This window comes from Onychostruthus taczanowskii, unplaced genomic scaffold, assembly GCF_017590055.1.
Source record: "Onychostruthus taczanowskii isolate IOZ18803 unplaced genomic scaffold, ASM1759005v1 scaffold12, whole genome shotgun sequence".
NCBI classification, from domain to species: Eukaryota; Metazoa; Chordata; class Aves; order Passeriformes; family Passeridae; genus Onychostruthus; species Onychostruthus taczanowskii.
This window is the reverse complement of record NW_024498351.1, coordinates 15,119,823-15,146,880: the sequence shown is the minus strand read 5'-3', so window position 1 is coordinate 15,146,880 and position 27,058 is coordinate 15,119,823. Positions and strand designations below refer to the sequence as shown.

Sequence of the window (27,058 nt, the reverse complement as noted above, 5' to 3'; positions counted from 1 at the left end):
AAATTTAATTAAGACCTACATAGAAGAGTCACTGAAGGAAAACAGCCCATCAAGGCATAGTTCAGGTTCTGCAATGAGTACAAAGGTTAGATTGCAGAAAGCAGCATATAATATTAGCAAAAGGCAACCACTTACCTTTCAGCAAGTGCTTGACTGGGTGTGCTTTTCACAGACACCAGCTCTTCCTCAAGCCTCTTCCTTTCTGCTTCTAGCTGCTCTAGCTCATCTGGAGTACGTTTGCGTGGTGTAATAAACTGAAGCTCCTTTAAAAGCTCTTCTTTTTCATTGATTAACATCAGTTTTTCCTTTTCCACATCCAGTGCTCCAGGCCAGGCTTCACTGTCTAGCTTAGAGAGTTCAATCTTCAAATTAGCCATGCTAAAATAAAACAAAGGAGATTTAATTGAGTCCAGCACAGCACACAAAGCCCAGGAAAGAGAGAAGTGATAGAATATTTTGAAACATATCAGGATATAACAACATTTTATACTAACGGCCCTACTTTTAGTTTTGTTTCACAAGAACACAGACTACGCTAGAGAATCAGGTCACATACCGAGACCAGCAGCAACATGCATATTAAAAATTAGTTGATCCTATTCCAGTTCAAGTAGAAGTCGCAATGTTATTAAAAGCTTTATTGAAAGCAATCTGTCTGGTAACGTAGCAGTGGCACCATACTTTACTCATTCAAGAGTATGATGGATTTCTCCTACACTGTGGGAGGCTGACAGCTCCTCAAAAACAGACATGGCCATGGTGAAAGAATGTGCACCACAGCAAGGTGCTCACTTCAGCAAATCTTAAGACAAAAGTATTGCTCTCCTATGCAATTAAAGAAAAATGCAATACAACAGTAGCTACCTAAAGAGAAAAGAGATGAACTCATCAGTTTGAGTTCGTGCCACTGCTCTTCCCATTGCAGTAGTGGGGGGCATCAAGACCACCAAAGCTCCTGGAGCCCTCAACCCATTTCCAGAAAGGTCTGGAAGAACAGACTGCCCACGACAGCTAATTTGCATAGAAAGTGAGACCTGTAACTGCAGGGCAGGGACAGCTTGGCTACAAACAGGTACCCCCAGAGGCACCCCAGGACCTTGGACACCCCATCAGATGGATTAATGCTGGGACCAGGGCCAGTGATGTTTGTTTGTTTCCTTGCTCTGTTTCTTATTTCCTCTCCCTTTTCAATATCATCCTACCCCCTATTCAAAATCCATCACCACTTGTTTATACTAGGAGGTCAGGGACTGACATCCCAATTTCCAGGCCATGTGTATAATTTACTAATACAAGTTCATAAGTTTTTGCTGACCCTTTGACTTTTGTCATTCCTTTTTGACCATGGGCATCTATGAATCTTGAGTGCTCCTTTCCCCTTAAGGGTCGGATGACACAACAGGCCAGACAGGAATATTAGCCAGATCTTCACTACATCAGGATAGGATTGCCAGCATGCTGTGTCAGATCCTTTTGAATAACAATTGCAACTGAATTCAGCATAGTTATGAACGCTCCACCTCTTCAAGACATTCTGATGGCTAAGCAACGTCAAATCTGCAATGCACAAAATTATCTGGCAATTTTCAAGTAGAGATGTTCACTTACAAGATCCTCTTTACAAGATCCTCTCTTCATCTTAGCTATTTTACCACTAAATAATTGAGAATTTTCACATTTAGTATTCCAGAGAAGATGGTCAACACTTATTAAATTACAGTGATGCTTACACTGGCCACAATACTTGGGGGAGGAGTATAATTAGGTACTGAACTTCATGTACAAACTGCTGCGTATCTTCATTATTCCAAGTTACATACATTGAAATTTCAACCCATGTTCTTGGCTAAGTAATTTGTGAGAAAGAAAGATCCTGTGCTGCAGTACTCCATACTCTGAGCACTGCACTGTTTCTCCTTTTTTTTCTCTTTTCCCCATGCCCCAAGATAGATGTGGCAAACTGACCTACTTCAAGGAAGTTTTTTACTCCTACAAAAGAAAGATAAAATGCAATGCTGGGACTTCTTGGTATCAAAACATTACCAAAACAGAGGGTGATCAGGTTTTGGATCAATTATGCCTGAGAAACAAAGCCACCTATCTCCATCTAAGTGACCACCTGACAATTACCATTATGTACATGATGATTCTGAGCCAAAATCATACATGTTCAATACTGAACAAACACAATAGCCTTGGTGTTCTTTGATGAATGCGTTGATTATACAACGAGGTTTTATGATCCATGATGAGCATATAAAGGATTACTGTTGTTACTGGTAAGGATAGTAGCTACTACCCTGTAGGAGGAAGTGTACTTTTGAAATTAGGCAAGAAACAGTCAGGCATACTCCTGCCTTTAAAACCTAAAAACAACTAAGCCATTATTTGGTACTTCTAAGTTGCAAATTTATTTTTGTAGTTTTTTAAATGATCATGCCACAGTTTTCCAACTGAAATAATATTTAAATCTCAGATTAAATGGCATTCTAGGCACAGTTTTCATCTGGGGAAAAACGTTATTGCTTTGCTTTGTTGCTTTGTTTAGTTCTTCATAGTAAAAAAAACCCCAAAATTTTGGGTGTGGATTAATGCTTAGATTCCTATTTCCCTTAAATTACAAAGAACCTCCACAACAAAAGCAATAAGGCTTCTGAATAGCTGACAAATAATTTGCTGACAAGTATTAGAAAATAATATCACACAAGAGTACTATCCCAACAGTAAATCCTGACCCAGTATTATGCAGCACTTCTGGTGCACCAGATGTCATTCGAACCCTGAATGTTCTGCTTTCTGATGCCCATTTTTCAGTGCTGTGGCAATTTATCAAGATGGCACCACTCGCACGGGCAAGCACCACAGAACTTTATTTGAAAGGCATTCCACATTCATCAGCGAAGCAGTTCCTGACTTCTTTTCTCCTCAAGTTAAACTAATGAGAAAAAAGCCAACCCATAGTGATATCAAGTTTTTAAATTATCTAAAGTCCCAAGGGAAAATAGAAATAATGAAGCCTACTAAATCTGTACTGGAAGTCTGAAGCAACTCTAAAACTGATGAGCCTTCAGTGGTATAGTAAAGTGAAATTATGATCCTGAAGAAGGATATAATGGACCTAAATAACCTGGCAACTGCTCTCCTCAGAAAGCCAGCTCACTCTATTCCCTTAATCCTGGAACAGCCAGTAATTTGTCAGTGTTTTAATTTTGTTTCACAACACATCCAGTTTAGCACTAGGGAACAGCCGCAGCGCTCCCGAGCGCTGCAGTCCCCGGCAGGGAGCGCGGCGGTGCCGCCCGCTGGATGTCGCTGCGAGCCCGGCCTTGGAGCCGCGGCACCGGCAGCGTCCCGGGCACCGGCAGCGTCCCGGGCACCGGCAGCGTCCCGGGCAATGGCAGCGTCCCGGGCACCGGCAGCGTCCCGGGCACCGGCAGCGTCCCGGGCACCGGCAGCGTCCCGGGCAATGGCAGCGTCCCGGGCACCGGCAGCGTCCCGGGCACCGGCAGCGTCCCGGGCAATGGCAGCGTCCCGGGCACCGGCAGCGTCCCGGCCCCGCGCTGCGGCCGCACGCTCCCACCGACCCCGTTACCTTCGCTTGGCCTCTTCATACTGCAGACTGAGTCTGACCTTCTCTGCTAAATTCGATCTACTTCTTGCACCGATCTGCTGAGGGAACAAAACCAACGGAATAAAAAAAGTAGCCTCGTTACCATGCAAAGCTTTTAAACGAACCAACAAAACCCCGGCAGAGGCTAGAAAAAGTACTAGTTAAAGAAAAATAAAACTACCACCCTGCCCCTGCCCCTGCAGCCAGGCCCACACTTGCTGTTAAATGCCTAATTCTCATCTACTCAGCTGTACAAAACAGTGCTGCTTTCTTCTGAGCCACTTTACACATTTTTAGCTACTGTACTACCAAGTGTCAATATTCTATCACAGTAAAACCAGAGCATTTTCAAAGAATTCTTGCAGCGACTGCACTGAAAATTCTCATCTACTATGAATTTTGTTGAACTCAGAATTTAGAACTATGTCAGTGCATTTCAAAGTTAGATTTTAATAAATTTGTTACAAAACTCTTTGGAAAACCTTGTACATTCTTTTTCTTACAAACTTAGCTTGCAGAACTTCAAAGAAGGTATCAAAATTAAACAGCCTTCTATGTATATAAAATATAATATTGGTGAAACAAGGTTTTACTAAATCACTGAACAAATAGTTCCATGAAGATTTTCAGCTGTGTGAAATGCAATTGTGCATTTAAATTCTGAGATCTTTTTTCCTGAAAATTTAAAAAAAAACCAAAAAAAATCATCTTCATAGTTAATAGGTCTGTAATGTGAAACATATCCTGTAGACAGATAAAAAATACTATCCACTTCTCCTGATCTTCACTGTACTGGAACTATTTGACTAAATCAGATTTTCATAAATGCTTCATGTCAAATGTATAAAGTTCATCTGAATCTTGATATAAAATTCAAGGGCAAAAAATCAGAAAAGTAATTCTAGTGTGAGTGATTCTAAGTAATTCTGTGAAGCAAGGATACATATATATGGTATCTGCAGCAGCGAACAGCCATTTGATTCCAATTCCATTAACAGTAGCATTCTTCTTCAATTTCTCTTTACACTGGACAAAATAGAGAAAAGCTCACCTCACCAGAAATGTCAGTCTGAGACCCTGTATCCAGAGTTTGTCTAGGAAAACACAGCCGTGAGTTTACAGAGCTGGAACTCAAGTCTGGCTCACATGTTTCAGTGGTTTGGTCAGCATTGAATTTTTCCCTCAGCTTTGCAAGACTCTGTCAAGGAATTAGAGAAGGAAGTGGCATTAAAGTTCCTTTGCACTTTACCATGTTTATACCAGTTTATCTCCAAAAGATATTTATATAAAAGACTGCATGATAAAAATTTTGGGTTCATTTCATATTAAGCAACCCGTTCTTTTAATCAAGCCATTCATAGGTGACACTAAGGGTGACCAACACCTGTGAAAATGTAAAAGGTACTCATTTGGGTTTATGTCTGTTTTGGGACTTTGTTTGTGTTTTTTAATTTGTCAACCAATTATGAATTTTGCTGGAAAAAAAAAAAAAACAACCAAAAAAACCCAAAAAGGAAATCTGCTTTCAAAAATGGAAATAGGACAATTTAGATTAGGAAAACTTTCACTGATTTACAAAATGGTCAGGCATCTCAGAATATATCAATTCTGTCCACTTAATATTCTAAATTCTGCTTTAGAGGTAACATATGCATGGTACCTTACATTCAAGTTCCAATAAAATCTATATTCTCTGACACAGAGCAGCTTTTTGAAGTAAGAATGTCACAGGCTTCAGTTTCTGCATCTGAAAATTAATTTTAATACTAGTTTGGCCCAAAGAGTTTTGAGAATCTCTTAAAAGCATAAAATATGAGATATTTATCATCAGGGAAGTGAGTCATATTAAAACAAATCCACAAAAACTTTAAAAAAATCCACAAAACTTCCATTACCCAACCAAAATACCTTCATTAAATCCTGTTTTTCTCTCTCGCCTGAAGTGATCGCCTTTCGGATGGACTTCAGCTCCTTCAGGATGGCTTTGGCCTCACACAGCTCATACCCGCTCTGGCCTCCAGACATTTTTTGGTCAATTCTGTGGAAAGAGAGAATATTAATAGCAGATAGAGAAAATCATGTTAATGTCTCTGCTGTTCTACTTCAGGCAGAAGCAGAGTTAGAGAACAGAAGAGAAGGAGGTGAGACACTGTTTCTTTCAACAGACATGGAAAGGAAAAATGACATGGAAATCTCCATTCAAATACAATTTAATCCTTGGCAAAAACCTCAAGAAGCACAGAGTTATTGCTGACAATACTGTCAAATTCCTATTCCCACCATAACTCTCTGCAGCATAAGGCAGCTTTTGGATGCACCTTTCATATTAATAACTGTTTGTGCTCCTTGCAGAGCAGAATTTGTTTCAAGTTGTGTCCTTCCACCCAAACCCACAATGGGACAGAGGCAGACAGGCGGGCTTCTTGGTCCTAATCAGCCTTTCTGAGCAGGAACATAACCAGCACCATTCTTGTCTCAGCTTCCCTCCGGTTTACCCTAATCCTGGGCATTAACTGTCTGGAACAGCTGTTCTGCTAAGCCAGTCACCAGGCTCTCTTTATTCACAAAATCTCTGGATAATTAATACCATATGTCATAGATTGGACAATTCATTAAATTCCTGGACTACCAATGATTTCAGAAACTGTAACCTGAAAATAAAAAAAGGCTACCCTAAACTTGGAGTTTAAAAGATGATTCATTTTAGTATTTCCACATTTCCTTCAAGAACTACAGTTTGTAAACACATTTCTCTGGTCTCTGGTTTAACAGAGTATTTCATAGCATCATGGAAATTACTGCAGCTGTGCTTCAAAAATTAAAACCAACCAAAAGCCATCTTGATAGAAATCCAGCATTTAGTAATGAATAAATTCTTGTATAATACAATTGGTTTTCTGGTTTTTATCATCATCCATCATCTTTGCTGGAAGTTAACAGCCTTGTCAGTGAGGAGTGAACAAACCAGAAGTGATCATGAGTGTCCCCAGCAAGAATAGCAACTTGCACAAAACACCTGTAACTGTATTCTATTTTTCTTAAAGTTTTGGCCACAAAAATATCAAAGTTCTAAAGTAGTCTGTAAAGCTGTGAGCATATCTGTTCTCTTTTCTCTACATTCCAGTTTTTGTGAAAACTAAACTGCCTTATTGTAAGGAAATTACCTCTGTGACTTGGCAATCATTCCTATTCAAGGATATGTTTATTTTAGTTTGAAAGTTCCTCAAACTCTTTCATAGGCAAGCACTTACTGTCTGACAACTCTCAATTTCTGGTAACTTACCAGGTTGCTAAGGTCAAATAGATACAGGATACACCAACAATTGGGATCATGAGTGAACGTTTGGGTAATACAACACATGCTGTCTAGTAAGATGACGTGCCACATTCAAATCGCTACTGCTTTATTCTGTATATAATTAAGATAGACAAGAAGGATCTCTGATATATAAGATATTCCATCATCCTGTTTTAAATTAATGGGATTAGTACTGTTTGAAAGTGGCTGACTGAATTTTAAAAACAAACGTCCATTGTGTTTCTGTGGAATGCTGTTGACAGTTTCTGAAACATGCTTTGGATTCCTATCAAAATGGCTTGTGAGCAAGCTGCTTTAAAACAATACTTCATTGTTGAATTAATATAATAAAACCAGCATGATTGGCTAACCTTTAATCCTGGGACAGCAGCATGAGTTTTTATTACCTTAAGCTTTAGAATCAATATGTCTTTCTTCTTTTAAATTTTACTACAAATGAGATCTGATTCATGGTTAAATTCAATCAACTATCCTTGCTGTTCTGTATATATTTAAGTTAGAGACAAATCTTACATTTCTGTTTTAGTCAAAATGAAGGAGGGTAGAGACTTAACTGGCATCTTCCTAATGTGTTGAGGATTGTTTCTGCTACTGGAACTAGTGTACTAGGGCAAGCAGCTCAGCATTTTACTGTGGCAATGTATCCTTAATGTATGGGTACATACCACAATGTGGAAAACAGCAAGCATTAATAAATTCCTCTTCACTTTACTCAAGAAAACACACTTGTTAGCAAGGTTTTCTGTGCAGCAAGTTCTTTATGGTGACAGTTCCAGTAATGTTTAATATTTTAGGTCCTAATGTTGTAAGGCAGGAGTAGCAGGGAGTTCTTAGACTGAAAAAAAATAATTCCCTAGTAATCTAACTGGTAAAATACCCAGAAAGCTCATCCGGTTCAGCATCAGCCCTTTGGACACCAGACATCCCAGCAACTGAAACAAAGAAAGGCGGGTCTCTAATCCTCAAATTGTGACTAATTTCCAACCCTGCAGAGTTGTGTACCATTTGTACCTCCAAGAGCAGCACCTTTCTCTTTCTTTTGAGCTCATAGGTGGGGAAAGAGGAAAGAAAGACCCAAGTACCTTTTCAAAAATTAAAAAAAAAAAATTTAAATTGGACACACAAAGCAGCTAATTTTGTCCTGGGGTCCCCTGACTACTGCCCTTTTTTCTGCCTCTTTGCAACACAAGCTACCCTGTGGGGAAAAAAAAAAAAAAAAAAAGAGGGGAGACAAATTTCTTATGTTAACACTTGCACAAAAGGGCTGCCATTTCCACAGATTTCCCATTTTATAACAGAGTTATTAGCGTCTCCTTTTTCTCCACAATAATTCTCTCAGATAAAACAGATTCAATTCCATGCCAAAGAAAAGAAATCAGGTGACTGAATTAAGTTCGTTTCTACTATTTTCATTTACTCACTGTTGCAGTGTTTCAAAGCCCTGCTCCTTGTACAGCAGCTCTTGCTTCATCTGAGAGAGTTCTCTCTTCAGCTTCTTAACCTTGTGTGTTAAATCAAAGCAAGAGTTAGAAAATTCCTCTTGTTAAACGATGTAACACATGGCTTTAAACAATTAAAGTATGCACTACATCAGATGAGAGAAGAAGAGTAAATTGCTCTACTGACACACATTAAAAAAAAAAAAGATCTTATCTCTTCCTGAAGTCTATGGGCAACATGCTTTAGTATTAAAGGGACACAAGCAGATTAAATCACATTCCTTATTTGTATTGATACCACACTGTGTTATTAAACCTGAGAGAACTTTAACAAGTAATTTACTTCTCACTTGTTAAGCATGCATTCCAGCTGTCCTACAGGGACATGCCTGTTTACTTTTAGTTTTATTATATTTTCACTTTATAATTCCTGGAAGCTGTTCAGTCAGTTGCACTGTAAAAGACAAAATGGACTCTTTTTTTCCCTAGGAACCATCCATTCTTTTAAAGCTTTACAGCCACTGGATCCCTAAATATATAATTCACACTTATTTAGTCCAAAGACAACAATCACGAAAGACACGCAAATCACAAATATAGGTGTATATTTAATAAAAATGTCTTTGGAAAAATATTCCCTAGTCTCCCTAAATCTGCACAGTCAATTGCTTCTTAACCTTAATGCTGCTATTTGAGATGTCAGCAGATATGAGTACACTACAAAATATTTATGAATCAAGATTAAATTTAAAAATCCTCGATTTAATTTTCAATGTCTTATTTCCCAAATGTATGAAACAAAGTTTTAGGAACCACCTAAAAATGAATGTACTTAAACACAAATGCCTCCTTCAAGTGTGGAGTCCAAGATTTTGGTATTTATACACCTACAGCTGGCTAGTTTGCACTCTACATACTAGCTAGATATTGTTAGGCTTTCTAATTTTCCAATCATTAAGGTGAAAACAGGAAAAACTAAAGTCCACTGCTGTCACCTACCTCCGTAAAATTATTGCTGTTTTTTATAAGCTACTCAGATATTCAACTCTTGAAAATTTTATTATACTAATATAAATGTAGACCACTTTAACTGAAATTAATTTCAAAACATGCCTTCAAGATATTTTGTATCCATACCCCCTTAGACTTCCTAATTGCTGATATTCTTCAAATAAAAATAATTTAAAAGAATAAAAAAAAAAGTATGATTCCCAGCATGCCAGGTAACTAAGTGCTCAGCATCAGCAGCTGCTACAGCTCTCCAAAAGACTTAAAATGCCTTACATTTCTAAAATAACTAGTGATTTACTCAGTCTTTGTAGGGGGTTGTGAATGATACTTAGACATTCCAGCTTGCAGTTTCTGGCTAATATATTTTCTGTGACAAAAATAAAATGCTTTTAATCTCCATTTTCTTCAAAGCAAAATCTGTTCTCTGGATGAGGGGTTATGTTCAGGCTTTTGGAAACTATCATACTATCATCACTAGTTGCTTTACTTGACAGAAAACTGTTTTTATTTTGACCACACTGAATAGTCAGCATGATAAATTTCTCCAAGTATACATTCAATGCTCCCCAGCTATTTTCTCCTTGACTAGTACGAAAACTCCAAGAATAATTTCTCAAGTGTTCTGATCAAGGTTAAGGAAAATGAACAGATATCACCTCTGTGTTCCAGCTAAAGTGATGTGTAAAATATGAAACAAGTGTGAATTTTTCTGAAAAATACAGAATAGCTAAACCTTTCCCTTTCAAAATCAGAAACATGTATTTATATTAATAACAGAAGGCATACTTGATTTCAACTCAGAGAATTGCATCTCTCATAAACTCTTACATTTTTCCTCAAGATCATCTTCTGAGTGTCCTCTGCTGTACTTCATCATCATTTCATTATCAAGAAATGTGAGTTGGGTGCATTATCCTAGAAGGATGTGACCTACATCGTAATATAGCCTCTGTGTTTACTGCACATCCCTGCATTAAACTATTCTTAGGCTCCTTGTCTTCTCCTTCAAAACTTTCATGTAATTCCTGCTTTTTCACAACTCTTCACTTCTAACATTCACCCCCTTCCTACTGCTTCTGTACATCATCTTCAGTCACCTGACAGGTCTCTCTTTTGCACTCCTAACCACATCTTCAAGCAGGCTCCTGTGCTGACCGTTTTCTATTCCCAGCACTCAAGTCCTAATGGAACAACATGGCCACCTTCCCCAGCCCCTCCACCCCTTGTTATTTTATAAAGTTGCATTTCCTACTCACATGCTGCATGTGCATAAAACTTACTGTGATCACATATGCTTTGTGCTGTTTGAGTTATCTTGCTGATTGCTAATTAGGACCCCAAATGGCCCCACTCAAAAAGTCTACTGGAAGATGTGATCCCTCAATTTTAGTCTGGTGAGAAAAACATTTTTTCTCCTTCTTATTTAATTTAACAGGTGTCTGATTTTGGTCATATTTTCTCCATGACCTGCTGCACAACAGGCAGTTCATGTATCCAGAAGGCTCCACACATTTCTATTACACACAGCTAACAAGGAAAAGGCCAAAGGCCAATTCAGAACTTCATCAAATGCTGTTTCCCCCTCCAGCCACCGCTAACCTGATGATACCAGTAAGCCTCAGATACATTCAGACAGAGAAATAGGTTTAGTACAACTGATCTAACCAAGTGCAAAATCTAAGTAGCTGGCTGGCAGATTACTAATGACTTTGTTTCTCATTAAGTCCATGCATGCATATACTGCGAAATGCCCGAAGCTGGCATATTAGCAAGCATCTTCAAACAGTCAAATAAGGGTAAACTGTGGTAACAGCCATACCTCTCTTGCCATCTTCCATGACAACCACTTTCCAGCCCTAGCATCACAGGGTTCCACATTTTCTTATCTCAATTTTCATCTCCAGTGGCTTTGGGTGACCACACACTTTATGCTGATACAGATACTCTTGGACTGCACCTTTCTAAACTCTGCAGACAAGATTCAGGTCACCTATTTTAGGCACATATGAGGACTATGCAATGCCAATAAATCAGGAACCAGAAGGATATTAGGCTGCTTGGCTCCAAGAAACAATGAAGAGAGGAAAGCACCTCTAAAGAGTGATAAACATATCTGACTCTCACCTTGGTGAGCAATTTGTAGATCTGCAGTCAATGCTAATGGCAAAAAGTGAGCACAGGACCATGCCTGAATTTTCCCCTCATGACAAGTAGATGACTATATTTAAATTTTGTCATGTTTAGTTCTTCAACAACACTGTCCATTTCCTAAATATACTGGTGATTGCCTTGCCAAAGGAAACACCTGTTACTGCTCCACTCATTTTGGAATGAAGCTATTGCCTTGTTTCTTCTTTCTTGTTCCTGAAAAGGTCCTTACTGCCTTTGATTCCCCCTACTAAGCTTACACAATTTTCCTTCTCACCTCCAGCATTTGAATAAGTTCTCTTACTGATCACCATCCCTTTTCCTTAATGGATAAGGGACTACAAATTGAGATTGGTAAGGATAAACAGGTGTAGTCAGAAGGGCAACATCCAAACATGAGTTTTAGAGTGCACTCCATCACTGATTTATACTGGGTTTTAAAAGTTTAATGAGCTATTCCACAGTTTCTTTCAGACATAAATTGTTTAGATTCCTAATCACAACTCTTACTGCAGGTGAAGGAGGATGTTATTCTCTGAGGCTTCTGTGAGTGCTGCTCTGTGCCCAAACCAGGAGAGGGCAAAAGAAGAGCTGAGTAAATGCTGTCTTGTGCTGCTTCTGCTCCCATGGAGTCTGCATTTCAGCCCGCATGGAAGAACTGTGCTGTAAGGAGCTATCTTCTTAACACTCAGGCTTTGGTGTAATTTTTTTCACTATTAACTACAGAAAGTTTAGGCTATGCATAAAGCATTATATGCCACAGCTGAAATAAATGAAATCCATATAGATATTTTAAATGTCTTCCACACCATTTCTTCCCTATTCAAGATAAATTCACTACGGACTAACCTGTGAATGGAAGTTCTTTATATGGAGTTTGTTACTGACTGTACTGAACACAGCTGACCAAATAATGGATTTGTGTTCATTAACAATTTCAAAATCCAAACACTGACTTTCATCCTTGATCTGAACTGTTCCATTTTGACATAACAGAGGGGTTTCGCACCATTATTGAAAAGAATTTTTCAAAACAACAAATTTCTGAGGCAGTTCAAGCAGCTAATGATGCATTTCTCAGAGAAGAAAGATTGTGTAAAAACAGTCGTCTAGCTGCAGCTCACCTTAGCCTACTACTTTCCTATTTTTACTCTTCCTTTAGAAAACAAAGGCATAAAATTGATAATAATTATCATATTTATTTAAACCTACATCTAATTAGAATATCTGTCAACATTTCCCAAAAAAGTGTTATCTGAAAGTACCAGAGACAGCTTTTAAAATTAATTTTAAATGTCTGAATGGTATCTAATTAGAAAATTAGGAGGTTTCAGTACCAAGGTAGAAGATACATCTGCTAGTTCAAGCTATGCTTATTCTATAATCATAAACTTCGCATACTGAATCCAAATGAACATAAGTTAAGGACTCTCACCCTTAATCTTGTAGTGGAGATTTCAGCCTTCAGAATGTCAGGGTCATACTTTGTGCTTGATGAAGAGCCTGAAAACACTTTTTAAAAAAAGATAAAAAAGACAAATATTTAAGTACTTTTAGATCACTGATTAGTTCCTTCCTTGATGAATCCACATTGATCAAAACCCTACAATGTGCTCAAAACCATAAATGCTTTAAAAGCTAGCCTTTTAGAGAGTAGTCATCATTGCAGCATGGAAATAACTACCGAATAATCAAAAATCTCCCCTTTTTCCCCTCCACCACTATATGGTATTTGTCTTCTTTTACTTATCCCAGGATCCTTAATACTTATCCTCATTCTCCCTGACTTCCTATTTCTTGCTCCCTGTTTGTATTCTTCTACCTGAGCCATCCTGTAATCACTTTCTTCCTGAAAGCTGTAATTTCTAAGGAGATCTCAGGAAAGCAGAATATTTATTTAGAAGTCTCAGAGATCTGGCACTCAGTTCTTCCACAGATGTACATGCTCCTTTCACACACTACTGCTAACAGAGGTGTTTGGCCTCTGACAGTGCTTTTCCATGTCTGATTCCCTGCCCAGGACAACAGCCTGTATCTATACTGCACCCCTGGTCACAGCACACAGACTACAAAATTACTGTCTGCTCTTCCTATAAATCAGCAACACATTCCCTTCTTGGTCTACTGAAAGTGCCTGTCAATGAAGGGTCACTTCAGCAGGCAGCCAGGAAGGCAAGAGATCCTACTCACCCTGAATGCAGATTTGGCAAAATTTTGTCTGCATGACAAAACTGCATGACAAAATACATTTCAGAGCCAACTGCTGTAAATCATGGCTCAATGGAGTTCAATTGTATCAGAGAGGATTCTCTCCAGCAGAATATCTGTATCTTAAATAAATAAATAACGTAGGGATGCTAACTCTAAAAATGCCAGGGTACAAGGTGGTCCTAGCAAACCTTGAAAACTTATCCTAAAGAGAAACAGGATCCCCTGCAAGGCAGAGATCAAAGAAGTTACACTGTATTCTACTCTGTACTTACAGCTTGTACGAGAGCTTGATTTTTCTTTGTAGGCACCATTCAACCGTACATACTCATCCAGTGCAAGTGCTAGTCTCTGTTCCTTCACCTGGTACAGTTCCTTCTGGGTAGTGAGAGCATCCTGGGCTATTGTAAGGTAATCTTTTAACATTCTCTCTTGTTCTTGCCGCCATTGTTTCCTGGGATCTTCTATTTGTGTTGTTTCTTATAGGAGAAAAAGAAACGATTTAAAGAGACCTCTGCTGAAACCCACTGACAACTAAAGTTGCTTCTTTGCCTGTAACTCACAGTTAAAGCAGTCTAAACCACAGTTTGCCTTTGGTTACTATGCAGATGCTTCACTTCCTCTGCCACCACAGTGTAAGAAACAAAATTCAAGGGATCAGTTGCAAAATTAGAAATTAGAGAAAAATAGACAAATGCTTATGCAGATCATTCACGTTGTCAACCTTGTATTAGCAACATCCTAAAACTCAAAAAGAAAATATCTTTTGCATCAGAGTATTTGGAAATAATAGCATCAACAAAGTCTTTCAATGACATCTTAAACAATGCATTTCTGAACAAAAGCAAAAAGCAATCTTAGCTATTACAATTTTTCAACTCTCTTCCTCCCCACTTCATTATTTTTTACAGCCATATGTTATTCATGCTTTTAGTGGTTATCTCTCTTCTTTTGCTCTATAAAAACAATTTTATCTTTCCCCCTGTAACTGAACTAATAGATCATTAACTCTCCAGCTCACCTCACCTAAGTCTATCCCTATGCCTGCTAGACATCTGATCCAACACACAACTGTCTTTTATGACCAGCAGACAGACAGACAGGGCTGCCCTCAGAGGGCACTTCTGTCTCTCAAAGACAGGTGTCCAAGATATGTGGGACCAAACCATTTTTTTCAGGTGCCTCCTTTTCACTGACTCCTCAGGTAACAAAAATGAGTAGGCTGGAACAGGCCTTGAATTTACAAAGGGCTTCAGGTAACATTTTAAGTCCAGCAGCCACACACAACACAGACTTGCATATGAGACATAGACAAGAGGATCAGACATAACAGAGATGTGACATAAGATCAATCTAACTGAAGATTTTAAGATTTTATTTCTAATGCAAACATACAAAGATTATATATGGTTAAATGTTCAAACTTATCAATACTTCCTGACTTAGGTCAGCACTTTTTGAAGCTGTATGATGAATATTCTTCCTTTAAAGCTGTACTAAGTACAAAAATATTCTCATAAGACATAGCCATGAAAAGTCTGAAATCTAAATGCAAATGTGCACCACTCTTCCTAAGTTACATACTGTAAATCTGCATAGATTTACAGAGACAAAAAGTAACATTCAGTACCAAAAAATTTAAGTGCAAAGTATTCGCTTCAGAATTTTTCTGCAAAATTAGGAGGTACATTTGTTCTCTGGGTTAGATTTCTGCCACTTTAGTCCTCTGAATTGCTTTTCTGTGGGAATCAATGCAGGGGGGAAAATGGGAACAAATGGCTGAAGATGTGGAGAGAAAAAAGAACTGCAGTCGAACCAACGTGATTGCTCTAAACTGTGGCTGAAGTGCACTCTTGGGAGAAGGGACTCTTTCAACTCCATGTAAGAAAACATATTTTGTAACAGCAAAAGCTGATAAAGACATGATGTGGTTAATAACAATTTCTAATAGTGACTAACTACCAGTTTTTCAAAAGCATTTTCTCTTGTTAACATTGCAATAACAGAAAGACATACAAAGAAAAAGCAGCATCCCATAAAACAAACCCCATGGAATCCTAAACTGACAATCTCTATGGAACCACTGATGCATTTAAAAACAATTAAATACATAAACACACTCCCTCTACCATTTACAAATGTGACATCTCTACTTGGGAAAGGCATTTCTTGGATGTGCACAATGAATACATAGAGAGAATAACCCACATAAACCCAAGTGTGGTGCATAAAAGATTAAAGCAGAAAAGCTTTATACCCAGTTGGTTTTCCAATAACCCCAACAGGAACACTCTCTCAAAAAAATCTAACTACAGCTACAGACACACATACACACACATCCGTGTTTATAGCCACCTGCTCTTTTACACAAAGATACTGGGCACACAAAGAAGCAAATCAATACCTTTTCTCTCCCAAATGGTCAACACATGTTCCTATCTGTGCCCACTTATTGTTGTTGTGCTTTAACACACTGCACATTCACAGTTATTTACACAAGATAAGAAGTGCTGGTTTCCAGAGTTGTCCTTTTTTGTGAAGCAGGTTGAAGAGCATGAAGCAGAATTCTCACGGGTCAATGATCAAATACGATAAATGCAGTTATGGTGGTTTTTTAGATGAATGTAATGATGTGATTGTGTTTTAAGAGTGCAACCAGCAGACACCAAATAATCTTACAAGATTGGAAGGTCTCATCTTTGAGCATGTTGTAGGTAATTGCTTTGTAGGTTTTAAGTGAGGATTGCTCAACATGCAGCCCAAAGACCAAATGTAACCCGCAGAGTTCTAAAACGTGGCCTACAGATGCCCTGTCCTTGTGACTGCAAGAGAAGGACAAAGCTGATCAACAGCACATTATTTTCTATTGCTGACAAATACAAACATTTCCTTTTTGCATCTCCAAGCTGCAAGTACAAAACAATACTGTGATGATATGAGCTAGCAAATTTTATACTGACAGTCATAAATGAGTTAAAGGTGACCCTGCATTTAAAAAACTGCACACTAACTTCAGCATACCAACGTTTGGATATTTGTATGTGTAAGTACATTGGCTGGTCAAATTACTGTCATTCAATTCTAACTGCATGTATTTATTCTGGAACAAATGCTCAGTTGTGAAAATACATTACCATGGAAAAAGCAAAGCAGTATGGAATGATTATCCTAGAATTGTTACTCAACTTTTACCAAACAGAGAAGACTCTGAAGAATTTTACTCTGTACTCTTCTAAAATAGTATAAATTAGAAAACCCAAAAAAGCATATCTCTTTTCTGGCAAGTTGTTCATAAACATATCTATATATATATATATATATATATATGTATGTATACACATTTCTAAAAACATGTGCCTGTGTAACAGCACCATATGTTTGTTATCCATACTTTTCAGTTATCTCTATTTTCATCAGTAGGCTTACTCCATAGTGGAAAAAAAACCCCAAAACAGAACTATGGATGATATTTCTGTTTCTGTAGCACTACATTTTGAAATGTAGCACTGAAAAGTATGTCCATTTGAGCACATATACCTTCCAAGAGCCGATAATTTTTTTTAAAGGAGCGCTCTTTCAAAAACAAATATTTATACTTCTCAGAGTAAAGCCTCAGAAAAGATAAGGATTTTTTTCCTTGAACAAGAATTTTTCAAGCACCTGCTGCTAAGGTCAAACTTGTACACACAAGAATATTATTGGGATAGTTACATGCAAGTAACTGAGGGAAAAGTTTCCTGAACATTTGAAAATGAGCTGTGAAGCCTTTCATGCTCACCAGAGTGAGATTTAAACCACAAAGAACATCTAAACTTTTTTCTTCCCTTATTATTCAATAGCTAATGTAAAATAAAGTAGGGAGATCTCATTTCTTTTCTAAGGCAGATAAATGCTCCCACTGGAGACTGCAACAGGATGCCCTATAACCCTGTCTGCAGCAGATACAAATAATGCCAGCTGGGCAGATGGGGAGATGTTATTTCTGCTCCTCAGGTGAGGAGTAAGGATTGGTGATGAACACTAGACAGAGCTGTAGAGCTGCATCTGAAAATGTTCTAGAAAATGCATACTGGACTTCAATTATCAACAGTGGAAAATGAACAAACCACCTCCGCTTGGCAGGGCCTCTCAAACATTTTCTGAATAAACTTAGGCATGAACTAAAGGAATCTACTTCAAATGGATCTTTAAACAAGTAGACTTCATCAGGCTCTATGAAGACCACAACCTGACTAAAAAAACAATTGTGTATATCAACTTCCTCTGTCCAATCACAATACAAAAATAACAATCCATAGTAACAGAATGAAGAGGATGGCAGTGTGCATAATACTTAGGTTACTTATTCCTAATTTGACCTGGATTCAGCATCACGTGAGCAAAGATTCTTGCAAAGCAAAATTACTCAATTCTATTAAGATAGTTTAATTTAAAACAGATTAATTAAACTTGAAACAAATTACTGCAAGTGCATAGTTAAGAAATTTATTAAAATACCCCAATAAACAAGCAGTTTATTTTCTCCTATTTTTAAAGATCTGAGTGATTACACACTCTGGGGGAAATTCTGTGGTCTCACCCAGTGGAACCACACAAATGGCAGGATGGCACGCTCCACCCAAGGATGTTCCTGTCACTGAAATGATCACAGCCCTGTAACATAGAAGAGGAAGCTGTGCTGGCTTTAATCACTGCTGTTCATGAAATGTACTCTTCCTGGCTCACTGCCAGCAAAGTTTGATGCACTTAAACCCAGGGAAAAAAAAAATCTGGCCAGAACAATAATTCAAATCAAAATGTCATCACTGACTTTATGTCTTGGAAGTTTTGTTTGTTCTTTTGGCAAGAGCATGGTTCAAGGGCAGCAATGTTATGCATGTCTTTGTAATTATACATAGGACATATATTATACATTGGATACAGTTGAGAGTCGGGCATGCCAATTTTTTTTTTAATTAGGTATTTTCACGTTACATTCTTGTCTGCTAGCAAGAAGTACTGCCAAATTTTTACAGTCTACTTATACAGAAGGAAACTATTACTTTATCAGCAGTAGATCTTATTTCCCTAAAATAAATGGAATTACAATCCCACTAGAAAATCCCACTGGGAAGGGAATGGCTCCCTGACGCCCCACTGCTAGACATAAGAGAATTGGACATTTTACTACAGGATTAACAATATGTGGAAGCAATAGTTTTCCAACATCTCCTCTTGCCAAACAAAATAATAGCATTGACTGGCTCTTGAACAACTCACATGTAAGTTGTGTTCAGTAAGAGACATTTGCATTCAGGCAACACAGTTAGAGAACAAATACACTCCAGAGGTCCCTCTAAAAAAACAAGCCAGATATGCTAGATTGCTACTTGAGGAGGGCACATACACACCAAGAGGAGACTTTTCACTCTGAAGAGAGAACTCTCAGATGTTTAAACATATGCCCATATTATTTCAGTTTGTAACTGTTGCAGAATCACCATCTCAGAAAGGAGGCTATCCCAAGGGAAATTAGCTGACCTGGAAGAAATGAGGACCAGAGACCTAAGATCTGTAGGAAGAAGAACAGGGTAGAGTTGCATGCCACAGCTGGAGCTGTGTAATAGCTCTCTTTTTTGTCAGTGATGGTTTCTACCATGTCACCTCAAACCACAGTCCCCACCATTAGACATTCACATGTTCTCTCTACGCAGTCTGGTACTCAATCCAGCACAGTCAATCTGATGTAATAAGCCCACCCAAACACTACCTGTCTCTAGAAGATGACACAAAGGGAGACACATCATGTGCTAGCATGTTAGGTGAGTTGTGACATGGTATCAAAGGTCCAGTGAGCCAGTACAAAGCAGGAAGAACAACCCAGCTGGGGAAAGATCTTTTTCAGGTAACAGTAAGCCTACTTACAGATCTAGTAATACACTGCATTCTTAAATATGGGTCTGCTCATCAATACTGTGTACCTTCTCCCTCATATAATAACTTACAGGAATATTCCCAAACCTGGAAACCTGGACTGCCAGACAGGAGGCAACAGAACTGCAGTGGCTGAGCCCTGAAAAGGGCAGCTGTGACTGGTGCAGAACTACTGCTCCATGTCATGGTTCAGCTCGATACCCTGTGTCAAGGTGGCAATTTCCCTGCCTGAAACAGTAAGTGATGGAAAGATAACTCCACTACACCTGACTTTATCTTTCATAATTAATTGCAGGACTATCCCTTCCAGCCAAAGAAACCCCACCTTCAAGGGAGTTGTCCAGACCTCAAACCGCTAAACCCAACAGCTGACTACATTCAGGATCCCTCATCACTGGAACTGCTGCTGAACCCAGCTGCTGAAGAAAGCGTACAAGCTAAATACAGATTGGGTTTTCAACAGTCCTCAATAACTTTGCTTTGGCAGGATTACATCCTATTCCATGGTGGTTTGAGAAGGAGATGCCTTCAAAGCATCCTACTGCACGCTGAGGGCAAGCCCTTGGTTAAGGACTGCAGGAAAACCAAATTAGGGCCGGGCACAGCAAAAGAGAATCAAGATTTTAACGCTAACTTGCACAAAAATGTCTCAAGACAGCACAACAAAACCAAGAACAACCCTTTGACATACAATATCAGAAGAGGAAAAATGTTGTTGGATACCAGCTACCACAGGATAGTACAAGTTGGCTAAGTGGTGGTTGATGAAAGCAATTTTATCAACAACATTAGGTATATCCCACATTACTTAATAAACAAACTGGCTTTCAATCCTCCAGTACGTTTGCTAGTTTCAGGGAGAATAACCAAGTGTTACTAGACTGTCTTAAGAAATGTACTTTATTGTTTGCATGGCAAATGCTTTCTGAATTTTTTCCTTATTCCTTTCTTTCCCCCCTGCTTTTTAAAATACTTGCAATTCAAACTCAAACAACAATAAAAGCAATTTGTGCTCAAAAATTTGTGGAAGGTTTCACAAGTAAATATTGTGTCATTTCATACTGACATTTTTGTTCAATAGGTACATTAAAATAAAGAATTGCACATTACAGAGACAGCAGTTTCAGTGAGACCATGCAAGCCAAAAAGATGACGTATTAAAAATGATCTAACACATGCTGGATACCCAAAGAAAATCACATTCTATCATATAATTAAATGGAATATGGGTTCTAAAGAGAGACATAGATGAAAACTAGATTATTTAGACTATGTTCAAAACTGACCTCTATACAGTTTGTTTCTTGCCATCAAACATTCACACAACAAGTGACCCCTCTCTTCCAAACATTTTCTTCACTTTTCCATTAAATAATTTTGTGTTTGAATTTGGGCAATGAGAGAAAATTAGAACTTTTTCCAGCTATACTCTCCAAGTATGAGCAGTTTTCTGAAAAAGATTAATTCAAAGATTTTTCCTATTAGTTTCCTCTAGATATGGGGCAGAATATGTTGATATATTTCACAGTGAAATGCAGTAGAAACTCTGAGGAGTTTGTTCTACATTATCAAGCAAGCAGGTAATGTTCTGCTGCTAAGGCTAGCAGAACAAAGACATAAGAAAAAGATGCAAGTATGATCTTTACATAAATGCCAGCAGGTAAAACCATTTTGTATCCAGAGCCTTTGTTACTTGAGCCCTCCTTCTGTGGCCAGCATGCACCAGATTACTCTAATCTGTTCCTACAGCCAGAATGCAGAGAAAATACCTACAAAAAAGATTTAGGGTAAGACATATCACACTTGGGTTTCTGCCATGTGCATTTGCTGACAGCAAAGAGTCTTCACAACTGATTGCATGCTACCACTTGCTTAGAAGATGGTGGTATGTCATGGGAACAAACAGGGCACATTTGTGATGATACACCATTTGACTCCCTCAAGCTATCGGTAATTACAGACTCATGGTGGGATTTTCAGATTCTTCCTTTTCTGAAAATCAATCTGGCCTACTTTCATAGATGCAGATGTACTAGACTTCCAGGCTGGAGCAGTCTGTCCACAGAAGTCCCTATGTTAGATAAAACAGTTGTACAAGCATAAACTAGCATGAAAACCTTTAAGATTACAACAAGAAATAGAACTCTTATAGTTAAAACATCATACTGTGTGAAACAGTGTAAACAGCTAGCCTTTCCTCTTCACCTTTTTTTTTTTTTTTTAGCATCACTGACTCAATTTTCCTTTTCATTGTGGATGAAACAGTGATAGAAGGATGTTTCTGGGAAAGATATATTCATGCTTTCAAAAGGGACTGTTAAAATTAAGTAGGGAGGAGGTGTAGAAGCAGAGTTGTCCAACTCCATTTTGAAGAAAAGTGCTGGGTTGAGTTCAGGAAGAAGAATCATCATATTGGATACAAAGTATAAACTGGCAAAAAGAAAGCGATATGATGGTCTGAAATGGTGCAGGGCTAGGAAAAACTACTCCTTCTTATCATTGTCTTTTAAACGCCGTCACTCATTGCCATTCTGCTACCTTTGCCAGTAAACATTACTAACAGCAGAGTATTTGTTTTATGAGTTAACTAGATCAATGCAATGAAGAAAACAACCATTTGCCTTGTTATTCCTGAGACTTATCTGAGAAGATAAGAATTGAAAGTAAATGGGGTAAGTTATTTAGGAAGAGATAGGGTGCTGAAGGCAAGGCAGAACTTGTCGCAGTAGGGGATCCCTTTAGACCATGCACATCAAACCAGCAGTTTCCTTTTCTTTCTGCCATTACTTCCACAACTGTTCATCTAAACATAGCATAGATTGATCCAGATCAGAAAACCTGAGCAAGCTGGGGGAAGGGAGAGGAGGTGGAAAACAACTCATACCTCAGGAAGCAGAGCACTTCCCTGTTGTCCATGTTTACTGCATATCCTCATGTGGACACAATGTGGGGACAGGAACTGACAGCAATGGCTGCTACTTCAGCTGCCACCACCACCTGAGAAGTGCACCTGGAAGTCACAGCCTCAGAGTCAAAACTGCTTTCTGGCAGAGAACAGATGAAAATTCAAGGGTGTAATTTCAAAATGCCTTTAACCACTGCTACTATCAAAAGTATCTATCCTCCACCTCTTCCACCTGACTGTTCATTCATATCCCAGGTCACCTTCCTTTTCTTGCTTGCATAAATAGAGGTGTGGAAAGGAGAACAAATAGCAACTTTTTTTTTTTTTTTTTCCCCATACCAGATCAGTTTTAACTTGGATCAGCTCCCTGATCCGATTCACTGTCTGGCCATGCAAATGTTCATGGCAGTATAAGCAAAAACATTGCAGAGACAGAACAAAAGGCCAGAGGTAGCAATAGAGCAGGACCAATACTTTCAAAGATTATATCAGCTTAAAGTTGTTTGCAAATCCAAGCTCTAAGAACATAAATGTTTACATCTCAGACACTTAATGCTTGATATGGAAAACCCTACAGAAGAATTGGAAAAAATTTGAAAGTGATAACTTCACCTGCAGATATATGAAATAAAGTGGAGCAATAGTTGTGTTATTTTTAGTATGGCCTTTTCCTAACCCTCTTGTTTAGCAAAATCAGTAAATGTTAGCAAATTAGCTGAAGTAGATGAACACATGAGAACAAGTATGCTATAATGATTATAGGAGTCAACAGCATAAGTCATAAAATCTTTGGGCTCTCCCAAACCACAGTAATAAGGATCTTGCAGAAAACAAATTCCTCAGGCCCTGCCCACCAAATAATACCCTTTCAGTCATCCTCTAACAAAGGGTGCTGCTGAAGCACAGGGTAAGTATTTAAGTTCTTACAGTATTAGCTACCCAGATCATATGCATGTTCTGCCTTGCCAGATGGCCTGTAATTTGGTCTCCCTTGAAGCTGAAAGCACCACATTAAAACTCCTAATTGGGGTAATATATTCATAAAGTAATGACCTCAGTCAGTGCTTCTCAAAGTGGGTTACATCATCCAAAAGGATCATGAGAAAGCTCTAAGGCTATTGAAAAACCCAAACTGTATTTGGGGGCGAAAAAAAGAATTAAATATAGAAAATGTGAGATTATAATAAAACTAAACTATCCTTAAACATATTGACACTAGAAGAATCTGAGGTATGGTTCTACATTTGCAGATTGCTCATAAACAACTCTTAGCCCTCTGCAGAAGAGTAGACTTTTCTCAGGTTTATGTGAAAGAAGGGAAGGAAAAAGATCAAGACAAATAATTGCACAGATGAGGAAAATATTTTGAAAAAAATAATATGCCTATTGATTTATATAATTTTTGAAAAAAATTACTTAATAGAAATTCAGTAGAAGTTTTAGAACTTTGAAAGGTGCAATTGCTTTCTCTAAATTACTGGGGAGTTTTCTCAATATCCACTGAAGCAAGTACCTATCTGTTCATTAATGGAAACTCCACCCTTAACATCAACGCCAAATTTTTACAGAAAAGGAGGGAACAACCATGAGTAACAACTTGCTCCTCCATAGCTCAGTAGGCTGGCTTGAGAAATATAACAAAATTGGAGCCATCACAATGAAACTGATCCAAGTCCTGTGAACAACCTGAAACTTCACAATTGGATCAAATGTAGCTTTGTAGAGAGGCACACAGTAGGAACAACACCAGAAAAACAAATGAGAAAAAGGACAGTCAAGAGAGAAGTTGCTTAGAATAATTAATTATGGGATGCAAAAAGAGAGACTCAGTGGGCCTTCCCTCAAACATTTTGCTGAAATAAATTCAGCCAGACGGCAGTGAACATGAAGCATCATTAGTCACCTCTCCCTACCTAACACACGGGAGCAGATTTCTTCCCAAGGTGCTATCCCTCAAGCTGCTATTTATGAGTCCTGAAATTCTACTTTATCCAACCTGTTTTTGAGGCATCTATCTATTTGTTCTTCCTCCTAGCAGTAGGTACAGTTTTTCTCCCTCATTTGGCTTCTTTGTCCAGTAGCAGAGAGAATTAACAAAACCACTTTCAAAAGAGTAAAAGAGTCTTCCTTGTTCTAACATAGCCACTGTCCTGACAGGGAATTTTAACAGTTCAAATCCAAAAGCATACTCAGCACATCTGACTTGTTACAAAACTAATAAAGTACTAAGCAGACACAAAACCTGTTTTCTAGAAAGGCTTTTCTCCACTCATTTCAAGTGACTTCCATACCAGAGATTTCAATAGCATCAAAACATTGCATGTGCCCTGGTCAGATGAAATAGAAGTCATAATCTCCTTATGTGGTGCATCAAACAAATCACCTGCTTGTAAGATTCTTAGGCAGTTAACCACCCAGCAACTGAAGAGTACTCTCACCAAATCACTGTGCAAAATACAGTGTACAAAACTAAAATACACCACTTTACAAAATAAGTTTTGCAGAAGTTGCCACAAAGGAATACATATATTAATATAAGAGGAATCAAGAGCACTACTGAACAAATAAGGGATGGAAACTACCTTTAAGTGTATCAAAATTTCAAACCATGAATAGCTCCTGATATTCAGGAATTCACTTTCAATGCACAGGAATAACATTTAAGAGTAAAGAAAGCAGTTAAATTTTTTTTCTTAAAAAAAAACAGGCAACAAAACTACAAGAGGTTTTTAGAACTGATTAAAAATTTTGAACATGCATGAAATAAAAAGAGCACAATCAGAGCACAGTGATCTGAAAGCACTCTCAAAACACCCAGAAACACAACTTGGCTCTCAAAATTTATGGGTGTATGCCCTATAATTTTGGCCAAAGCAGAAGTCAGAGACAAGTTTATGCTGATAATTGCATTTAGATTCAGAAGAAAACCCTTTACTTTCTTCACCTTTTGAATTCAGCCAAGGATGCTTGCATGTTTAAAAGTTCATGAGTGTCTAACACTGTATGTAAGATCAGAGGACTCTCATTGCAAAGCAAGGCTTTGTAATTAAGAGCACAAATGAGGTTATTGCGTGGGAGAAAGTTCAATATTAGGTGTCTATCTGCAGGTGCTTAACAAGCACAGCTAATATCTAATGTCCCATTCTAGTTATCAGAGTTCTAGTCCAACCCAACCACAGGAGGTTAAATCATCTCATCAGCAAAGCAGCCAACCAGTCAGCTACATCACATTTTACATTACACTAACTGTACTGACTAGAGATCTTGTGACTGCAAAAGTGGCTTAGACAAGGCAGGGTGGATTCACTTGCCCATACATTTGAGATGCCATTCAGAAGGCCACTGGTTTCTTACTGCCCATGCCATCTACTGACCTGGTGCAGTTGCCTCTGCTAACTTCAAGCATCTGAAATGGCTGTAGATAACTGCTAATTTTTAGGTAAGTATAGGTACTGCTAGCACAGATGCATTTACCTAGATTCAGGTGTTTATCTCAAATAAAACCTTTGCTATTGTGCTGTTAAAGACTATTTCTGGGAAAATAGAAAAACATATCAATATGGAGTAATAAATGTATAAAGAAAAAATAGAAATTCTTTCAGGAATATATTCATTTCAGCAGGCCAAAATAGCATTGTATTTCACATTTTGCTGGTTTTACGTGGTTTAGACATAATTACCATTCAATTAGAAATACATGTAGAAACAGATGTCACCATTTTGTACCAGCAGATTTTCTTGTAAGCATTTATAAACCAATAATGTTACACCAAAGGGAAAATTCTCCCCAGCATTTTGATTTTAATCAAGAATTCTGAGTCTAATCAAGATGAGTTGTCTTTTATAACCAACGTGGCAAACCAAAAAGTACTTACGGTTTATGTGGTCAATGTAGTATACACCAATCTGAGGATCATACGCGGCTTCCCATCCCCACGGCAATTCATCCCCAACACAATCCGCAAATGACAAGGGCTTTGTTAACCTACAGCAAGGAAACAATTCAATGATATAACTTTTCTCTCTTCCATATATCTGTTATTCATATTAATTCCTAATTCTATTATGACAGAAGCTGAAGAAACACAATAGGGAGAAAGTAGGTTTTTTTCCCTCTTAAAGTAGAACATATTATTGCAAACATTTTTCAGTACAGGAACTCAAGTGAAAATCCAATGCAACACCCTTCACATCTGACAGTCTAAAACTCAACAACAACCAAAGCTTTTAAAAAAAAATTATCTGTATTCCTATTTGTCCCCAGGAAAACTGGACACTTCAACCTCGAGTCAGTGAAGAGAGCACAAGATTTCAAGATCACTGTTTCTAATGACCACAAAAAGTCAGAAAAGAGAATACAGCCACTTAAGATGCAGTTAGCAGCACTTATCAATCCCTGCACTTGAATAAAACAAGCAGCAGTGTGCACACAGTAGACATTTTACAAGTAACATTTAATGGGCCTTAGATGTTCACATGCTGCTTTTGCAGGAAGACAGACTATT

At 38.2% G+C, this 27,058-nt stretch overlaps 1 protein-coding gene across 1 annotated transcript in view; it reads right to left on the bottom strand.

Annotated features, from left to right (window-relative positions):
• WWC2 (WW and C2 domain containing 2) overlaps positions 1 to 27,058 on the bottom strand; it is a 93,498-nt gene that overhangs the window by 31,955 nt on the left and 34,485 nt on the right. The window contains exons 2-9 of the mRNA XM_041395839.1: positions 26,429 to 26,538; positions 14,011 to 14,214; positions 12,963 to 13,039; positions 8,351 to 8,430; positions 5,519 to 5,648; positions 4,662 to 4,808; positions 3,593 to 3,666; positions 136 to 378 (exon numbers count right to left, since the gene is read on the bottom strand). Coding sequence (XP_041251773.1) covers positions 136 to 378; positions 3,593 to 3,666; positions 4,662 to 4,808; positions 5,519 to 5,648; positions 8,351 to 8,430; positions 12,963 to 13,039; positions 14,011 to 14,214; positions 26,429 to 26,538 — 1,065 coding nt within the window. The remainder of the gene's footprint in view (positions 1 to 135; positions 379 to 3,592; positions 3,667 to 4,661; positions 4,809 to 5,518; positions 5,649 to 8,350; positions 8,431 to 12,962; positions 13,040 to 14,010; positions 14,215 to 26,428; positions 26,539 to 27,058) is intronic.